We start from the raw sequence: 19,639 nt of genomic DNA on the forward strand, positions 1-19,639 counted from the left end.
TGGGTCCGATTTTATGAGTAATCAGTTACAGAGTTTTGAGTGTATGTAATGCCTCTAAGGAAGAAAATTAGTTTATCAACAATGATTTGTCTCATCTTTGCTGTTCCAGGAGTTGACCAGCGACCCCCATCTGTTTGTGGACGGCATCAGCGCTCATGACCTGCACCAAGGTCAGCTGGGAAACTGCTGGTTCGTAGCCGCCTGCTCCAGTCTGGCCTCCAGAGAAGCTCTATGGCAGAAGGTGAGAGAAGGAAGAACAAAAGCTGCACTCATTCCAGAGATTTTTATAGACGTGGTGGGAAAGGCTTTATAGGAGAGAGAAGGCATTGGTCCCACACTCCTGTGGCATCCAACTCCCAGGATACAATGCAGCCGTGGCTGTTGTGAGGCACACGGGGGCTTTTCTAGAGGGCTCTTAAATAAAGGCCTAAACTGTTGCAACAACAAATAATAATAATCCAGAAGTCTGACATTTATTAATCCAAAGGGGAAATTTCATTTGTTAAAGGTGCTCAAGTGTGAGTGTGAAATATAGAAAAATATAAACTGCAGTATGTGCGAAACTAAACAGTGAGTGAGGATGATCCAGGTGTTACAGGTAGGAATGATTTGGTGCATCGTCGAGCACTGTGAAGACAGCATGCTCCTGTCTGACGCCATCCTCAGTCATAAAATGATGTTTCAGCTCTTATTTCCAGTCAGGTTGATTTTAATGAAGTTTTTACAGCAAAACTCACAAACAAGCAGCTGCAGAATATTAATATTTATTTTAAACACGTTAGATACGAGGCCTGACATGGGATAAAAACATGCAGTTTTAAGTGTCCTGTATCATTAATGCACTTCTACAATTTGTAGCATATCAGAGTATTTTAAAATAGATTGAAAATTCAGAATTGTGAAGGAAAAAATGTGCTTGGTGATTTAAGTAAATGCTATATATATTAAAAAAAAATAAAGTAAAAGTAAATAATTAAACATTCATTATTGTAATGTCTAATAAAAATAGAGGGAAAAGGGAGAAAATGAAAATAACTGAATTAAATTTATCTCGATAGTTTATAACTTTGTTTTTTTTCATGTTATCTGAGCTGAACTGAGAGAAGGAGGCTCGTGTGTGTGTGTGTGTGTGTGTGTGTGTGTGTGTGTGTGTGTGTGGACATGTGTGGAGAAGCTTGTAAGATTATTGTGAGTGGGTGTGTTGCCTTTAGTTGTGTTTAAGCAGCACTTTGTGTAATCTGAGTGATTTTTCTTATCGATTAGCTGCTAATGGAAGTTCTCTGAAACTGAAACCTCCACACCAGCCATGAACTGAGTCTTGAAGAGGAAAGAGCTTACAAGACTAGGGCTGTTCCTGCTGACTAACATGCTCATCATTTAAACTGGAGAAAATCATCTGGCTTAACGCAGGTCCATAAGTGAGACAACGTGAAACGGTCTAAGATGAGCGATTAAGTGCTGTCCGTATAAATGAAATAAGGGACGAGGGAAGCGATGTTTCATGACTTAATCGATTAAAGATTACATCTCCAGATGAAACTGTGCTCGTGAGATATCTTCAGTTCATAGTTTTATATCCTCGACCACACAAATATCCTCTGCTGTTGTGTTATCACCGGTTTACTGAGCACACGAACAGGACTGCACACGTCTCCCTGCTCCGGGATATACCGATAGTTTCTGATATTTTTGAGAACATCAAACTGATTTCTCCCTTTGGGCATTAAACTAATCGGATACTTTTTCAAAGATTTGATCTAATACGCCCAATCTCGAACCATCTCGTGATAAAGATTCCTTCCAAAAATATTCCAGGATGCAGATCTGGATCAAACCCCATCTTTGGTAATGCTCGCATGCAGGTCCATCCATAACTGTTGGAGCTTCCTGCTAATAAATGCCAAACAAATCCAAATGCATGCAGCCTTTGGTGTCGGAGGTCACCGATGGAAGTAACATCTGTTGTCCATAAGATGGCGGTATAAACTGATGAACAGATTTGCTGTGGGTTGCAGACAAAATGACTTAGCCACATGCTTAAAATCCAAAATGTTGTCTTAAATATTGAGATATAAAGTGTGTTTACTTTCTGCTGCTTTGAGGGAAAGATCACCACTGTTCTAGAAGTATTTAATTAGGCTGCTTTTATTCTTTTTACCATTAAATCAACACTTTGTTACACATGAAAAACCTGTGTAACCACACACACACACACACACACACACACACACACACACACACACACACACTTGCTGCCTCCTGCTTCCTCTCTGCTCTCAAAGGGCCTCCTCTCAGCCTCCTAGTTTTCCATCAACTGGAGGGAAAGTGAAGTCTGTTTTAGATGTAGTTGCCTCTGTGGAGCACCCAGTTGTCTTGACACCCTTCAAAGGTCCGAAAACAAACAAAACCGCTTCTGTGGTGACGACAGCAAAGCACACGGACGCTTATACAACAGTTACTGTTGTGTGAAATGATGTGTTTGTGTTGCACACAGAGCGTGGAAGTGTTTCAGTAACACTTAACATAAATAACACATTTATAATTAATAAAGTTAAGGTCTTAGTTTGGGAACTGTTAAATATCGCCAAATCTAAGACTGCCGCTAGCTGTTTAAATCTGAAACAATGTTTCCTTCTTTGTGTTTGATTGAAATGATTTATTTTCACTTTCTGATGATTTGCCTGTTGAGACAGATTCTCTAATAACAGCTTTGCTTCCAGGAGCTAACAGCCACACTCCCTTTCAGTTCTTTCTCCTTAATGTTGAAATCCTGTAAGACACGTTAAGGATTTAAAAATAAATAAAGGAGGGGAGGGCCTGAAAATGAAGATTAACTTTAACAGCTTAGCTTAATACTCCCGGAGACTCAAGTGGACAAAAGGCAAATAGACTTTTCCAGAGTTTTGCTGTAGTTTCAGCCACACGACCTGGATGGACTCCTGGCACCATTTACACAACTCTGTTCTCTTGCTATAGAATTTACACAAAATAGTACATAAAGAAAAAGCATCATATTTATCAGCTGTGCTTCTGTTTTTTAAAAAGGAAATTTCTTCAATCTATTTACTGTGGTACAATTTTCCTGTGTTTTGATTATAAATTGCACTTTTTAAAAAGTAAAATAAGAGGAAGAAGCTCTAAAGTTACTTAAAAGTTGTTCAACTTGATTTCTCTTTAATCATAAACAGAAAGTAAGAGCGAAACATTTTGAACCTAAATGCAGAGGTTGAAATCTTGAGGTAAAACTGTCGTTTTTCTTAGCTGCAAATGTTCATCCTGGAAGATTGTGACCATTTTTTAAAAGTAGCTGCCGTTATTTTTCAAATGAGTGAATCCAGAGGGCAAAATGTTCGAGTTATCTGCTACAATGTCCAGTTAAAAGGGTGCTTTTTTTTTTTTATTATCTTGTGATGCAAAGATTACAGTGGTTAGGAGGCATGAAAAGGAAATGTCAGAACTGTCAAAAGGAAAAACAACTCGACTCAACTTGCAAGCTTCTCCCAGCTCTTGTTGTTGGAATTGTTGGAGAGAAAGCCCCCATCATTTTATTGCTAAGCCTGTTTCAGTAATGTGGAAAGTTTGAGTGGAACCACAGTGGGAACTATTGTAAGCCAAGACCAGATACTGTAGAGCAAACCAAGACACGCTGGAGTTTTTCTAATCTGTTTCCATTCATTCGCAACAGAGAAACACAGAGAGGAGGAAGCAGGATCACACAAGTTACAACACAGACCTCTATCCTCTTCAAACAATTAAATATACTGTTATAATGGTGGATTTATAGACACACAGGTGTAGGAAAACTTGTAGGAAAATCAGCAGAACTGTAATAAAGATTATTTCTGATCATTTATAAGTAGGTTTAATTTACTTTTTTAGTAAACGTGGCAGAAGGTGACAGTCTAAAAGTCCAAAAATGTGTAGTGGGCACACATGGGAAGAAGATGGTGTGACAAACAATCTAAATGAGGTTCAGACGAACGAATGCAAGAACACAAATTCCTGTGTTCCTAGAAAGCTCGACTAGTCCTGACAAGCAGCACAGCTCAATCTGGCAGCGAGCAAAGAGAAGCTAAACGCAGAAAACACTAATGAGGGCGGAGCAATTATCAGGAAGGGAGGAAGTAGAGCTGACAGGAACAGACAAGTACCCACAATAACAAAATAAAACAGGAAATGACCTGATAGAAATTTTAAAATAAAATAGTTTGTTTATCAAGCGGCTAAACAGGTGTAGAGTGCAACATGTAAACAGTGTGTGTCTTAACTATGACCCATTGTGCTAACGTTAGTAGACTCCCTCAAGGGCCCATTTTGAGCAGGGAAAACACTGCTGACCATGGCCTGAGTTTCCAGTAATGCGGTCAGTGCACAATCCCTGTGAGTCCACACTGATCTAAAAGCTCTGTTTCATTTAGGTTTCTGATGCTGGATAAAGTTGTGGGCGGAGTTTTACTTATCTAAAGCCTTACTTGTAGATATGTCAATGCTAATTAGAAAACTCAAAAACCAGTTTTATTTTTCTCTCTCATCTACCTGACACTTTGAGTTTCTTTCTGATTTCTCAGACTTTTTATCTAATTTGGTGCTCAGCTAAAATAATTATTGTGAGCAATTTAATTTTAACATACACATAGATGCTGAAAATGACAGCCTCAACACAGCATTCAATCTATAATTAGACTCATTTGGCTTCTTTTAAAAAACTAAAGAGCCCACCCACACTTTGATCACACTCTGGAGCTTTATCTGAAGATCCAAAGAGTGTTTAAATTAGAAACAACCACAACCCCTCCTTTGTCTGATCATTTGTTAAAAACATTTACATTTACAATAATGAATTGCAAAGCGTGGGGAATAAATTTCATTACAGTAGATGTCTTTCTGAAGTGCTGTAACTACGTTTAAGTTCCTCCACTGTTGCCTCCTTACATCCTCACTGTGTACGACTGTCCCCACCCTCGTTACTTCTTTCCTGCTCAGTAACACCAATAAAAACCAGCACCAATGAGAACACACACGGCTTTCAGTGGTTATTTAATTGGCGTCACACCATTGATCTCTGTTTCTATCAGCAGGCATGCAGTGGAAATATTTGGTTATCTATAGAAACAATGAAAGGAATAAGAAACAACGAAACAACAACTGCAGCAAGTCAACAGTCACAAAACAAAGTAATCGACATGTTGTTAAAACAGTCAGCTGATCATAAGTTGTTTTTGTTTTTTTAGTGTTTTTATTCAAAGGTAAATAATTTCAGAAAATTTTAGAGGTTCTAAAAACTGTCAATATTTATTATATGAAACCTAATTAAATAATCTAGTAGATAGACCTGCGAGCATCAGTAACATTGTATTTAGCATAGTTTCAATAGCAAAACTTCTCAGATGTGATACATTGTAACAGAAACCAGCATTGATACACTGAATGTTTCTGATTGTTTACTGGAGAATGTTTGGAAACTCATATCACCACGTGGGCTTCAAACCAGTTAAAACATATGAAAAGTTTTCTTTGTACCTATACTTTGATACCAGGCTCTTCATCTTGCTTGATATCTTCTATAATTTTCTAATGTAGTTGTTTTTTACACACTGACAAATGGATCTTATGTCTGTGAAATAGAGAAACCGGACTGCATCCATTGGGGTGAACTGTCCCTTTAATTAGCACCAACATATATAAAAGCATATTAAGTGTTAATTCAGAGCATTTGTTTTCTTTCTCTTGTCATTGTGTTCGTTTCAGGTTTTATTTTCACAAAAAATGTTGCTTTTGTGTTGAAATACTTGCTTTAAAGCATGTTTTTGGTGTTTATGTAACTTTTGTTGTTAAAAAAAAATCAAACCGGCGTCTTACTTACACTCAAAGATAGAAAGAGAGTTACTGTTTAACTAGTTCGAGGGAGAATATTTAAGCTCATCTATCTCTGATTGGTTGAAACAGAGTTGTCAGGTTTTTCTAATCAACAGTAAAACAATGGCTGATAGAATAGAAATTTTTAAAGGCTTCTTCTGGACTCTATCAGGATTCTACTGGCACTAAATAAAAGTCATTTCTCTGTCGTGAACTCGATCGAGCAGTTGAGATTCGCCGCCTCGGCCCCGTCCTTGAAAGCAAGCAGGAAGTACATGACCTTCCTGACTTTGGCGAGCTCTGCAATCCTTTCGCCGAATTCCTGCATATCCGCCTCCAGGCACTTGAGCTGCGAGTCCTCGGGGTCGCCGGCATTACGCCAAAATGTTCCAATGGGCTCCAGCAGCTGCCGGGTCATCAGGTTGGTGAGGTCGGGGGTCCAGTGCTGGCAGATACCGGTGATGGTGACGCGGCCGTAGCCGGAGAGGGAGAAGTACCAGCGGGAGAAGTTCAGCTCCTGAATGGCGAAGTCCAGCCGATACACGGCCTCGTAGGGCAGAAGCAGACGCTCGCCGTCCTGACGCTTCTGCCCTGACCGCTGCAGGGAGGACACGCGAAGGCGCATCATCTGCACAGGAAAGAAGCACACAGGAAGTCAGTTCATGTTTGGTTTGGAGGAAACTTTCAGTCTGGGTGCCGGTATCAGTCTCTGATAAGACTCATAATGACGGGAAGGTGATGGGGCTCAAAGGTTTGTGCATTTGTGTCAGAATAAGCAGTGTTTTTAAAAGAAAAGCAGATGAATGGCACAAACGGATGATGTGCTCTCTGGGCTATTTTATACAAAGTGCCGTTCACACCTATAAAATTAAAATTATGAGTCTGCAGTTTTATCAACTATTATCATTTTTTTAAAATATTTTGTGCAACTCCACAGAGGAGATGATAGTTGAAGTGTCACAGGCACTGCTGCTCTATTTTTAAAATGTTTTAAAAAATGTTTAAAAAATAAATAAATTGTTGACTGTAAAGTTAGTGCGGCTGCTTTGATTGGCAGGCTTGCCGACACAGACTGTTACAGCTGATTGTTACACATCTGCTAATGAACACACGCACTGAACTGGACCTCTCAGCTGTGCCTTTTGGAGCATATTTAATGGAATTAGCCAACAAAAGATATGTCCTGTTGTGCTGTTTGAGGAGTTCACTGTGACAGCCACACAGCTGAGTGATCACACGTCAGTCTGATGGGACTTTTGTGCATCTTTGTTACCATCACACACTTGACCTTTTACATTTTGCCCCGCCACATTATAATAATTAAAAAGAGCTAAAGTTACACAGAAAATGAAACTTTATATGAAATAAACATTAAAAACCGTACTTGCTCTGATCCAGCTGCACTTTATTCTGAAATTTTCATCCACACATTGTGCCAACAGACTTTTCTGTTTTGCATCTGAAGTTGAGAAGTAAAAGCCTCACCTCTGTCAGCGCGGTGTCTTCTTTGAATTCCAGCACAATCGTGTTGGAGGGAGATTTGGCCTCATCAGCGTCCATCTCTAAGGTTTTATTCCTGGGATAAGCAGAAAGGAAGAGCCTGCCTGTGTGGATGGATGCTGTGAGAGATGAAGCTCTGATGGAGTTTCTAGTCTCAGCCTCTTTTCTTCTCTCACTCTATTCTCATAGGCTCCTCTCCCCCTCCTCCCTTCCCAACAGTTTCCATCACAGTGTACCACTTTCTCATTTTGTCCCATCTCCCCCCTGGAGCCCACTGGGTAGTTTGGTTGGGACGTATTGATTAGCACGAGGGGGCAGGAGAGATGAGATCGATGCAAACATCTGATTATTGTGACAGTAACGGTCACATTTGTTAGTCGTCTGGTTGTGCAGCCAACCCTGCTCGGGTTATTTCGGTCGTCCAGCCTGAGTCAGACGTTCCTGCAGAAACTGAACATTTCTGCAGAATCACACAGGTCAGCTGTTTGTAAAGCAGTTTATATTTGACATGAACGCTGAAGCTAACACAGAACAGCTGAGAGCATTTTCTGTAGATTCGTTTTTCTCTACAGACTGTACAAAACGTTTGAAAATACTTTTTGAGGTCTTTTTTTTTTTTTTTTTAAGGTGTTAAGCAGGCAGGTGATGTGTGAAGGTGCTAAGCAACAGGAAACGCTGCTGACGTATGACAGGGAACGGTGGGAGTTTCCCGAGGGCTTCTGGGAGCCCGGCTCGTCTTAGCTCAATGGATCGCTTATTTATTTATATCACTCACTTCACTGGGGAGTGTGTGTGTGTGTATGGATTATGTCAACGTGTTGTCAGCTGGGGTTTCAGCGCAGGATGTGGATGGATGACGTTCGCTCGTTAAAAACTTTAATCCTGAGTTGCTCCTGTTAATCAGAGACGCTTAATGTCATTAATGGGAAACGAGTGAAAATCGCTCGTTTCAATCTTTTTCTGTACGTGTTTGTAGTGTGGAGCTGTTGTGTTTATCTACATTGTTTTTTTTTTAATAGAAAGTAAAGATGAGAAAATATATTTTACATTAGAGAACCCACAATCGCTCCCTGTCTGCACCTGAACACGTTTTTAAACACTGTTATGTCCACATACTGTTTGTTTAATATGTGGCTTACATTTAAAACAGCCTTCAAGGACATCACCTGTAAAATAAATAACGCTGTAAGCAGCGATGGTCAGTCGCACCTTTGAGCTGCGGTCCTGGTGTTTCCTTTGGGCGTGATTGAGGTCTGGCCCTGGATTCTAATTGGCTGTTGAACAAACGAGTTATAAAACTCCCAATGTCACAAGGTGGCGCTGAACCTCATTTAACGTTGACGTGCAGATGTTTCCAGGCGTGTAAAAGGCCTGAAAATGACCAAAACGGCATCTGTGGGCGACTTCCTGTTGGATTCAGGGCGCAGATCCCCGGGAGGCTGCTCCCCAGATATGACACAGCTGAGCACACCGCGGTTACGTCTGAGCTCGAGTGGGGTGATGACCATGGTTTTTATGTTTTTTTTTTCTGGGGTTTTTTTTTTTTTCAAAGGTGATTCCTGACTGGAAGGATCAGGAGTGGGACAAAGACAAACCGAACTCCTACGCCGGGATCTTCCACTTCCGCTTCTGGCGGTTTGGAGAGTGGGTGGACGTAGTGATCGATGACCGGCTCCCCACGGTGAATGGACAGCTGGTGTACTGCCACTCCAACGACAGCAATGAGTTTTGGAGCGCGCTGGTGGAGAAGGCCTACGCCAAGTAAGCACTTCCTCAGATCAGTAACTGAAAACAGCAGCTAATAAAAACAGAGGATATGAAGAGGCAGGAAGAAATAAAATCACTTAAATATTTTACAGCTGTGGAAAGAAAAGAAACACTCGAGGAAACTCATGTTGAAGAAATGACTCAGGAATACACAAATGCATTAGAAACTGACCCAAGGCTCTCCAGTGACATAAAAACAGGAACTGAAATTAAAGTAATTTAGCTCAGAACCAATAACGCGATACATGGAGGAATTTTAAGAACTCTGATTGGATGGGGTTTTTTTCCTGAAACATACAAACAGGTGAGGTTGTCCCAAAATAAGGACTGACACCTTAAACTCTGAAGGAAAGTGTTCCCACAAACTAACATAGGACAGGAAGTCTCTTTGCACAGCTGTCGCCATCTGGTGGACTTCAGATAGAACGCAGGTTTAAGCCACCTCCACAGTGGCTTCATTTTTCCCACTCGGAAGCTACGTTCATGTCTTACAAGTGCTGAAACCTTCTGATTACAAGGTGCAGCCAATCAGAAAAGGGTTAGTTTAAAGGGGGAGGAGCTAAAACAGCCCTTTTCAGATGAAAATGGGCTGAGGAGCCTCACAAAGGCAGCATAAGATAAAGGAGGATTAATGTGAACTGAGTCCGTGAATGAGTCCAGTATAAAGTTTCCTTCTGTGCTTTTAGAGATGAAATCTGAGGGGTCCGATTTTTAACTCTGACATTTTTCCCTTAAACTCAGGGACCACCACAGCAGATCTGTTTTCTCATCAACAGTGAAATTCAAACAGGTGCTGATGTGATCCTAGTTTAACATTTCACAATGTTAACGTCAAATTGATTAAATATAAATTTTACTCCCTGTAATTATGTTTAATTAGCAATAAAAATGAGGGCATGAATCCCTGACTCTGTTGTAAATCTGGACAGTTACTTGAAAAGCAGAATGAGACTCAAACGTTTGTTTATAGTAAAAATAAATGTAAATGTTTGTGTGTTTTCCAGGATGTACGGGTGCTACGAAGCTCTGGATGGGGGCAACACGGCCGATGCTCTCGTGGATTTCACGGGAGGCGTGTCCGAGCCGATGGATTTGATAGAGAACGGGTACAAACAAGACGAAGAGAAGCAGCACGAGCTGTTCGAGAGAGTCCTGAAGGTTCACAACAGAGGAGGCCTCATCAGCTGCTCGATCCGGGTAAGGACACGTCAAACGCAAACCCACGCCAACCAAACGAATTCATTCATCTTCTCGACGTGTCGTTCCAGGCGACCACTCAAGCGGACATGGAGGCCAGGCTGGACTGCGGCCTGGTCAAGGGCCACGCCTACGCCGTGACGGACGTCCGCAAGGTGAGGCTGGGCCACGGCCTGCTGGCCTACTTCAGGTCAGACAAACTCAACATGATCCGCATGAGGAACCCCTGGGGGAAGAGAGAGTGGAACGGGCCGTGGAGCGACAGGTGAGGAAGAGAGAAATCCTTTGAACAGGTTCTCTTGTTGAGATCTGTGGTGTGATACAGATGATACAGATGAAGCGTTTGTGCCTGTTTGCAGCTCTGAAGAGTGGCAGAAGGTCAGTAAGAGTGAGCGGGAGAAGATGGGTGTCACTGTGGAGGACGACGGAGAGTTCTGGTGAGTTTTAGTGCTGCGCTGCCACCTGGTGGCTCTTTTTCAACTTTATCTCACAGTAAATCATACCAGTCCTTTCTCTCCTCCTCCTGCAGGATGACATTTGATGACTTCATCGCCAACTTCACCGACCTCATCCTGTGCCGTCTCATCAACACATCCTACCTGAGTTTACACAAGACCTGGGAGGAGGCGGTGATGCGGGGCTCCTGGCACCGCCACGATGACCCGCTGCTCAACCGAGCTGGGGGCTGCACCAACAACAAGCACTCCTTTCTCCAGAACCCGCAGGTGTCTCATTTGTTCAGAGTTTCAGGTTAAAATTCATCCTGTGCGTTTATGACTGTGCGCATGTTCGTTTCTGTGTGTCGCAGTACGTGTTTGACGTGAAGAAGCCGGAGGATGAGGTGCTGATCTGTCTGCAGCAGAAGGACCGCAGGGCCACTCTGAGAGGGGGGCGAGGAGAAAACCTGGCGATCGGCTTCGACATACACAAGGTCAGATATTCATGGGCGTTGTTATAAAAGGACGGCTGTGGCTGTATTGGATTCAGTCATTTAAACTGGAGTGAAAACTTCTGCTGCTTCCTGTTCAGGTGGAGTTAAACAGGACGTACCGAATGCACGTGACCCAGCAGAAGGTTGGCGGCAGCATCTACATCAACTCAAGGTCTGTCTTCCTGCGCATCGACCTCAAAGAGGGCCGCTACGTCATCATACCCACGACCTTCGACCCCGGCCTGGAGGGAGACTTCCTGCTCCGCGTCTTCACCGATGTCACCTCAGACTGCAAGTACGCGGCACACGTGGTTTAGCTCGCCATTTTTAGAAATTTTCTTCTGTTTCTATTAATGTAGGCGAACAGTAAAGACGGCGGACGGCCTCCCTGCTGCACTTTCAGGGGAAAATAAACTCTTGTTTTCCATGCTGGGAACTGAGAGTGAGGGGAGATCTTTGGGCTTCCTCTCAGTTCAGACACGCAGCCAATAAAGACTTTATGAAAACAACAACACATGAAAGCATTAATTATCATTCTGTGTGTACTCAGCGTTGCACATTTAAACACTGAACCACAGAAACGGATCTTCCTGTCTGTCCCGCAGGGAGCTGACTCTGGACGAGCCCCAGAAGACCTGCTGGTCGGGGATGTGTGGTTATCCCTCTCTGGTCACTCAGGTCCACATACTGCAGGCCGACGGACTCGCTGCACAGGACTCAGACGGAGGTAAATGCTTCTGTTCTTCACAGGAAACCTGCCTTACACCTTAAAGACTGTATATAAAAGACGGACGTAACCACCGCGATCCACTCAGGCATGTTTGTTTGGCTTTGTGAGAACGATTTGGGGTATTAGACTTTTACCCCAGATCACGGCCTGATGATTAATCAGCTTTTGAATTCAGTGGCTTCCGATCATAAAACCGGAAAACTCAGAATAAAGTGGTTTAAAGTCCTGTTATAAATAAATGTTTAAAGTGTGGTGAGACCTGCATGCGATGCGTTTAGGGGACATCTGTAAATTGTAGCTCAGAAACATCATGAAATGTCCACTGAAGTGTTGATAACTCAACTGTGTCTCTCCAGCGTCGGATCCTTACGTGATCATTCGCTGCGAAGGACAGAAGGTCTGCTCGCCGGTCTATAAAAACACGTGCAGTCCCGTCTTCGACACCAAGGGGCTCTTCTACAGGAAGAAAGCAAACCAGCCAATCGGCATCGAGGTTTGTAACACACAGAAGTGTGTGTGTGTGTGTGTGTGTGTACATTTAAAGCGCTGACCTTCTGTCTCTCTGTGTCTCTCAGATCTACAACAACAACGTGCTGAAGGACTCCTTCCTGGGTCAGGTGACGCTGCCCGCCGAACAGGGAGAAATAAAGAAAACGTTCCACCTGAAGGACAAGGGCGATCGCCGTGACAACGACCTCTCTGGTACCATCACTGTTGCGATATTGACGAGCTCGATACTCACCGGTATCTAAGATTTGGAGCCGGGAAACATTTCTGAAGTTCCACAACGCCCGGAAATGTCTCACAGACATATCCATAGACTGTAAGTAAAAGATGGATGCAGCTAACGAAATGATATTTCTCAGCAGCATGATCTCATCTACACAGCCTGAATTTTTGTAGTCCATTTTAAGGATGTTGTAGTCCTTGAAACAGGCAGCAGAGAAAAATCTAATTCCTTTGAATCCTCATGAATTCTCCACATCTTTCCTCCTTTTCCCTCCTTCATGAAAAAAACCACAGGAGGGAATTTTTTGAATCTAACAGAGACCAAAAGTGTTTTTAAAAAGTCCAAATACCCACTTCAAAAAGTTTCAACTGGAGGCTTCAGAAACCAGACACGGCAAACCAATGGATAACATGGCTGTGGCTGCTGCCATCTTTCTTATACGGTCTATGGAATATCCTGAAAACGTCAGAGTTTGATTGTAAAAATTTGTTTACACTTTCACGTTTTCTTTTTCCCCAGATTTAACTTTCTGTCAGCAGCTTCTCTATGTCAGTTTTTATTAGACAGTTTAATGTGTTTTATCTTTAATTTCCACGCGTTCATTCCTGACGGCCGAGGTGAACTCTGGTCGCGTGCTCTCGCTCGTTATGAAGCTAATACTGTTTATGTGTCATCCTCGCACAGGACTCTGTGTTTGTTATTCATGGCAGAAACATGCCAAAGATTTTTAAAATCTGCCACTTCATTATTTGTACCAGCAGTCTGTAAAATATCCGGACAGCAGACATGTTCAGACGTGCATGAGATTATCTACCTGCAGCAGGTTTGTGCCGCCTGCTGTCGTCTCTTTGTAAAACTGTCCCAGAGTCACTTTAATCTTAGTTGAATATAATAATGATTTTTTTTTTTGTGATGTTTCATTATAGATTCAATTTAATCTCAGTGCTCGCTTCGCACTTCATTATAACGCCTCCCTAGTTATCGCGACCCTGAGTTGGAGAGCAAGGTCTCAGCTCAGTATTTTTAGGGTTTGTTATTAAAGTGCTCAGTGAGTGTAGATCACTCGGTAACACTAAAATGACCACTTTGTCCATCTTTGACTTGATGTGTGTAGACCTGTGGATGAGCTGTGTGCTCACAAACCCGCTGAGACCACTGAGTGAGGGGGCAGCTGCATTCTTTCTAATGGCCAGCAGAGGGCAGCCACTCTCCTGTGAGAATGCAGCCCTGCTTGAGTTCATGGTGCCAGTTATTTGTTTATTTTGTGATTTACGGCCAGTATTAGGGGGGAAAAAGCAGAATAAACACGGTGTTCAGGTGTGCAGTAGGCTTTCTGATTACTGCAGAAGTCAGAATCACAATTATTTTAGCCTTTAATCTCAATTTTTGAACATGACTGAAGATCTGGGCTCCTTTGGTAAACTTTGACCCTGGTTTTTCTACACCATTTACTCTGGGTGTAATCCATATAGTCAAACTTTCTATTACTTCTATTTATATTACTCCTTCTGGCCTACAGTCATCGGGTAGTGTCTGATACCAACATTGTCCTACAAGATGATTAGTTATCAACAAACGCGCACTTCTTCAGATCGAGATCGTCTTGTGTACTTTTACAGTTTTTTGCTTTCAACTTTAAATCAAATCCAGATGAACCCAAGTGAAATGAAAAGGAGGTGAAGGGGGCACAGGGTCAATTGGCAGGGAATGAGCTTTTAAGTTAGTGTAAGCTTTTATGGAGCATACCACTTTAAAGGAAAGGGGTGTGTTCAATTTATAACAGGAGAGCTTTGAGTAGATGAACGGCTCGATTATTCTGGTTTCAAGACAGACAATGAAATTCAGTTGCATGTCTGATATCCTGTTTCTCACCTCCACAAACGGGGTTCTGTCCATCTTTGATTACAGTCGATCTGTTTCAGTGCTGTTCAGTCTGATGTAATCAGGCCTGTAAGAAGCTTTGTTTCTGTCTTATGTTCAACTCCTGCAGTGTCTGATGGTCGTTTAAATAAAGTTTACTTTTAAAAACTTTCCCTTTGTGTGGTTTGATGGAGGCACTGCACTAAAGTTGTGCTTCATAAAAATCCCACAGCCTCACTTCAAACTCACTGATCATCACAAAAGCCAGTTTGCCGAGTACTGCATGTGTCCTCAAACTACATTTAAACTCTATAAATGTATCTCTACGAAAAAAAATAGAAATGATCGTGTAAAAGAAGTTTAAAATAACTGATCAGCAGTGTTTATGTAGGATTTACTGTGAAATCTTCACGTGATGTTTTCAGTTTCAGCTGTTCAAAACCTGCAGCTCCAAATGAAGTTTAGAAATAAAACCCTGTTTTTGTGTCATGTGATATCACAGCCACACCTGCTTTCATTTAATGACCCATAATAACAGAAACAAGCATCAGTACTCGTGATGTGTGATCCCTTTCTAATATCTCATTGTAAAAATGTTAAAAGTACATTTTCAATACCATGTGGTTTGATCTGCTGATCAATAATGAACCTCTTTTTCCCTTTAAATCCATTTGCTACCAGGCTCACCATGACCGTCTTGCATTCAGTTGCCTTAAAGTGTTTTCCAGCCCCGGATCTCAAAATGCTGGAAAAATAAAGTGAAATAAAAAGCAAAAAATTTGGACTTTTACTCTGAATATTTCATGAGTTTCAAAGTTTTCCTGGCTTGATTAAAATACACCAAACCAGCTGACTGTGAGGAGTTCATCTGGGAAGTGTGGCTATTTTCACTGGAATGAACAAACACGGAAAGCAGAACAGATCCAGGTGAAGGAATGATAATGAGACACGGAGACTGTTTTCGAGGAGATGCCGGGATGTCGGTTTTAATAACTTAGAAAACATTTATGTTACACCAGTACTACGGTAACAGTACAACAGAGAAATGGAAGGAGCCGCAGTCACATCCAGTTTGAACAGTTTAAACAGCTTCGGCGGCCGACACTCAGCACATCGCGTTCAGTGGAATGATTTCAGACTAGAGGCGTAAAAAGCACATTTTAACCTGCCCTTAATGCTAAACAGGTGAGTGGAGGGTCAGCAGAAGCTTTTACTGACACACGGGACTGAAAATTAATATAAACTCAGATCACTGCAGTTCAGCATGGAGGGGATTTTCCAAAACCCACTTTAAATCCAACACAACATGATAATGAGACAAACCGTCCCGCAACACCTGAACAAGCACGGAAAGTACCTGAAAGAATATTTACCAAGAGAGCTGGCGGTGAGCTTCGGCCATGAGTGAAGTATTAACCTCTGTTTTAGGGAACAGAGGTTCTCCAGCAGGAAGCTAAGCCTTTTCTGAAGCTCAGGAACAACAATAACAGTAATATCAGCTTTAAAAAGGATTTTAAAAAAAGACTAAATAAACCATCTGCTCGCATGTGAGAACCTCCCACTGTTTGCATCTTTATTATCTTCAGCTCAGATATTTTGGATTCTTTGACGGTTCATTTAAAAATAAAAATGTCTCAGGCATTTCCCGTCTGATGTATCGGCGTCTGTGCTGTTCAAGAGCATCACTGGACACCGATTATTCTGTGATGTGTTTAAAGCAGAAAAATCAAATCTTTCGTGAACGTCGAAAGCTTCAGACTTTGACCAAGTAAACTCTGTTCATAAAAAGAAGAACCAACAGGAAACTTTATTTTAAAAACATGAAATCTTTTTGTCTTTCCTTCCGTTTCTGCTGCCAGGTCTCTGTAAAGGAACTTTTTGTAAATTCCTGTATTTAAAAATAGTTTCAAACTTTTTTGATTTAACCAAAGCTGAAAGAAAAGAGATGCTGTGACTTTGTCCATTAAAGAGTTTCAGTTCAAGGTGAACTGGGGCTGCACTTTCCTGTAATGCCACTTTTATGCCACAAGTGAGTAAGCGTAACCTTTATTTAACCAGGCAAGTCATTAAGAACAACTTATTTACAACGAAGGCCTGCGGGAGTCAAGTGGACACGGTGGTTTAAAAAAAAACCCAAAAACAACAAACAGAAGCACACGTCTGAAAACATCTCAACACAACTGCCAGTAAAACACTGCCCCCTGCTGGTGAAGTTTAGTTACATGTAGCAGAGGGTCATTACAAAAAGCACCTTTAAAGGGTGCCGTTTGTAAAACTGTCAGTTTAGAAATACTAATAAAAGTTAACAGCACAACGTAAAGATGTAACAGCTGCGACGTTAGCCTTGTTCTGAGCATGACCGCTGCTGCCTCTGACTGTAACGTCCAACCTGACAAGAAGTAGCTTTGCTCAGACAGGCGCCTTGTTTTCTGTGAGTCAGTATTAACGCTCAGGTTTGCGTCTGTCATGATGGAAGCGGACTCAGTGGCCTGTGTAGTTTTTACACATCACACCTTAAAAAATATTCAAAGCTGAAATCATGAAATCATCCAATCAGAACCGAATCATCAGGGCTGAATTTATCAAACCACTTAAAGAGAAATGGATAATCTGTATAATGTTACAGAGAGAGGATATCCCTCATATGGTCATCTGTGGCAGAGATGCCCCACCCACATGCCATTCACGATGGGCAGCCAATCAGAAGAAACTTAAAGTGGGCGGGGCAAAGACAGCTTATTTCAGATACTGGAGCTGAACTGAGGCCCAGTGCCAGATGAATACAGATTATTATGAACTTTGAATCATGCAGAACAGGCCCGCTGTGAGCCATCAGCCATTTATAAGGTCTCAAAGCAGATTCATCGTGATGGCTGTGAGGAAACAATAATATACTAATGCATAAAAAAACAAACATGTTGACTGGGTTTGTACTTTTCCATGTATTTCCTCCTGTTGATATAATTATGCATTATAACTATATTACACTGAATTATATTTAGTATTTGAGTAAAATTAAATGATTTTAAAGTATCCAAAAACAGCTGCTCTAAACATTTTTACACCTCTAAGAGCATTTTGAGGTGAACTCTGAGTAGTTTGATAAACGCAGGCCTGAAGTTTAATCATCATCTGAACTCTAAAGAAAAACTTTTCAGTGCCAAAAAAAAGTCTCGGTAAGGTCAGCGGAAATGTTTGAGTCCAACTTTTAAAGGTGAGCTTGGTGGAAATTTAAAGATAAATGGAGCCTCTTTTCATTAACAGCAGGTTAAAGCCCTGACAGTGATTCGACTGTGTGCGACGGTTAAACAGAAGCTGACGGAACAAAACTCTGATTAGTGATCGGTGTTCGTTTTCCTCCCCTGAGCCTCGGTCAGAAATGAAGATTTGTTCCTCCTTAAAACGAGGCGTTCAAACTGTTAAAACGCTCCGGAGACGCGGGGCGGGACTGAGCCGTGAGACGGGGTTTTACTGGTGAACGGGCTCCACGCTGCTCTGATGGAACTCCGCTGCGGAAACAAAAACCGCTGGTCGCCGGTCGATCTGCAGGTCGCTCGCAGCAGCATCTCTCCTCCTCTCCTTCGTATAGAAAATATAACACTATATTTTACAAGAGGACTAAGAGAACAGAACGTCTATTATCTTACAAGGAACAGGCAGAGTATGTACAGCGAACGCGCCGGCACGAGGACGAGAGGAAGCCAGACACTTTGGATCCGAAGCGGTGACGTGGAGACGGAGCTCGCTACAGATTCAGAGTCTATATTTACAACAACTTCTAAAAACTTTTCAGCGCCGGGACCTCCGGACGATTAAAAAAGTTCCAGGATCGGTTAAACCCGGTAACAGAAATCTGATTTATTTGGTTCCTCAAAGCCTGGATTAGCACAGTCAGTGTTCACAGACAGCACGAACAGTTTAAGGTAACACAAAATGAAACGGCAGACGTTCCCTCTTCAGTCATAAACTCTCACATTAGGGCAAAAGTCAACTTTTTCTGTTGAGCTTTTAATAAACAGATCACAGAGCAGATGATGCTTTGTGACCTTTAACCCCTGGAGCTCTCCGTCACCCTAACCTCAGGACTTTTTAAAAAAATCCTCCCAAATCCCAGCGGAGGACAAAATCATCACTGCAAAAACTCAGTTTGTACTGAGAGATGTCTTGTTTTGCTGGGTTAGAATGAGGCTCGTGACTGAGGCCTGGCAGGTAAAAGCAAAGAAGAGGAAGGAGGTGAAAATATGAGCTGATTATAGAGGGCGATGAAGGCCGGCGGCCGGCTCACGTCATTCATAGCTGTTTAAGGACCTTTTTCTTTCCTACAAATCTGTGCAAATTAATAACAATGTGAACTGACTGGAGTGAATGATTCAATCGGGAACGCTGAAGGATCGAGACAATCGACCAATCACAGCCGGACATCATGTATCGTCGGTTACACTGAACGTGTAGCCGTGTAGATCTGACCTTAGATCTGCTTTGAAGAACCAAATTATCTTTGTGGAGCACAAACTGTTTAATCCGACTTTCAGTTTTATCTGAAAGTGTCGGTTTCATGGACCAGCTGCAGGCTCTGATTATGTTTATCTCAAATAATTACATTTTCTGGGGGCATAACAGGCAGCTTTTTTTCAGTAGTGGTGTTTCATTTTTAAATGTCAATATTTAATTTCTAACTTCATTAGAAATTTGAAAAGTTACATTTATTTAGTGTAATTAACTTCGTCGTCCACCTGCAGTTCCTTCGTAGCTCACTGCGGCTCTGCATCCCACACTGAGAATCACTGTTTTATAAAATATCATTAAATAATGATTAACCAGTTTTCTAAATCCTAATATTTATATATAAAAGTTTTGTCCAAGCGACACTTCAAACCCACAAATATTCAGCCTCGAGAGAGTTTTCTCCGACCGTCACCTGATCCAAAGTGCTCGCTTTGATGCCGACGCCTTCCTCGGTGCCGGCTCATTAAGTGCTATGAGAATGATGAAGTGCTTTAAGATGAAATACACGACAGACGAACCGCCGCCCCCAGCTGTGATGGTGTCACACGGACCTGTCGGGTGG

At 42.0% G+C, this 19,639-nt stretch overlaps 2 protein-coding genes across 2 annotated transcripts in view; one reads left to right on the forward strand and one right to left on the reverse strand.

Annotated features, from left to right (window-relative positions):
* Positions 1-12,879, forward strand: part of capn5a (calpain 5a) — a 30,111-nt gene extending 17,232 nt beyond the window's left edge. Inside the window, exons 3-13 of the mRNA XM_026191487.2 lie at positions 110-241; positions 8,909-9,117; positions 10,128-10,320; positions 10,392-10,585; positions 10,680-10,757; positions 10,850-11,045; positions 11,129-11,251; positions 11,350-11,546; positions 11,857-11,978; positions 12,338-12,474; positions 12,557-12,879. Of these exons, the coding sequence (XP_026047272.2) occupies positions 110-241; positions 8,909-9,117; positions 10,128-10,320; positions 10,392-10,585; positions 10,680-10,757; positions 10,850-11,045; positions 11,129-11,251; positions 11,350-11,546; positions 11,857-11,978; positions 12,338-12,474; positions 12,557-12,733 (1,758 nt within the window). The 3' untranslated portion in view covers positions 12,734-12,879. The remainder of the gene's footprint in view (positions 1-109; positions 242-8,908; positions 9,118-10,127; positions 10,321-10,391; positions 10,586-10,679; positions 10,758-10,849; positions 11,046-11,128; positions 11,252-11,349; positions 11,547-11,856; positions 11,979-12,337; positions 12,475-12,556) is intronic.
* ompa (olfactory marker protein a) lies at positions 5,021-7,580 on the reverse strand. The gene is made up of 2 exons (XM_026191488.2): positions 7,342-7,580; positions 5,021-6,484 (listed from the first exon to the last, which is right to left on the reverse strand). Exons 1-2 carry the CDS (start codon positions 7,414-7,416, stop codon positions 6,053-6,055), a joined length of 507 nt encoding a protein of 168 aa, XP_026047273.1. The 5' UTR covers positions 7,417-7,580; the 3' UTR covers positions 5,021-6,052.
* Positions 12,880-19,639: the final 6,760 nt, after the last annotated feature.

Source organism: Astatotilapia calliptera, chromosome 14 (assembly GCF_964374335.1).
Source record: "Astatotilapia calliptera chromosome 14, fAstCal68.1, whole genome shotgun sequence".
NCBI classification, from domain to species: domain Eukaryota; kingdom Metazoa; phylum Chordata; class Actinopteri; order Cichliformes; family Cichlidae; genus Astatotilapia; species Astatotilapia calliptera.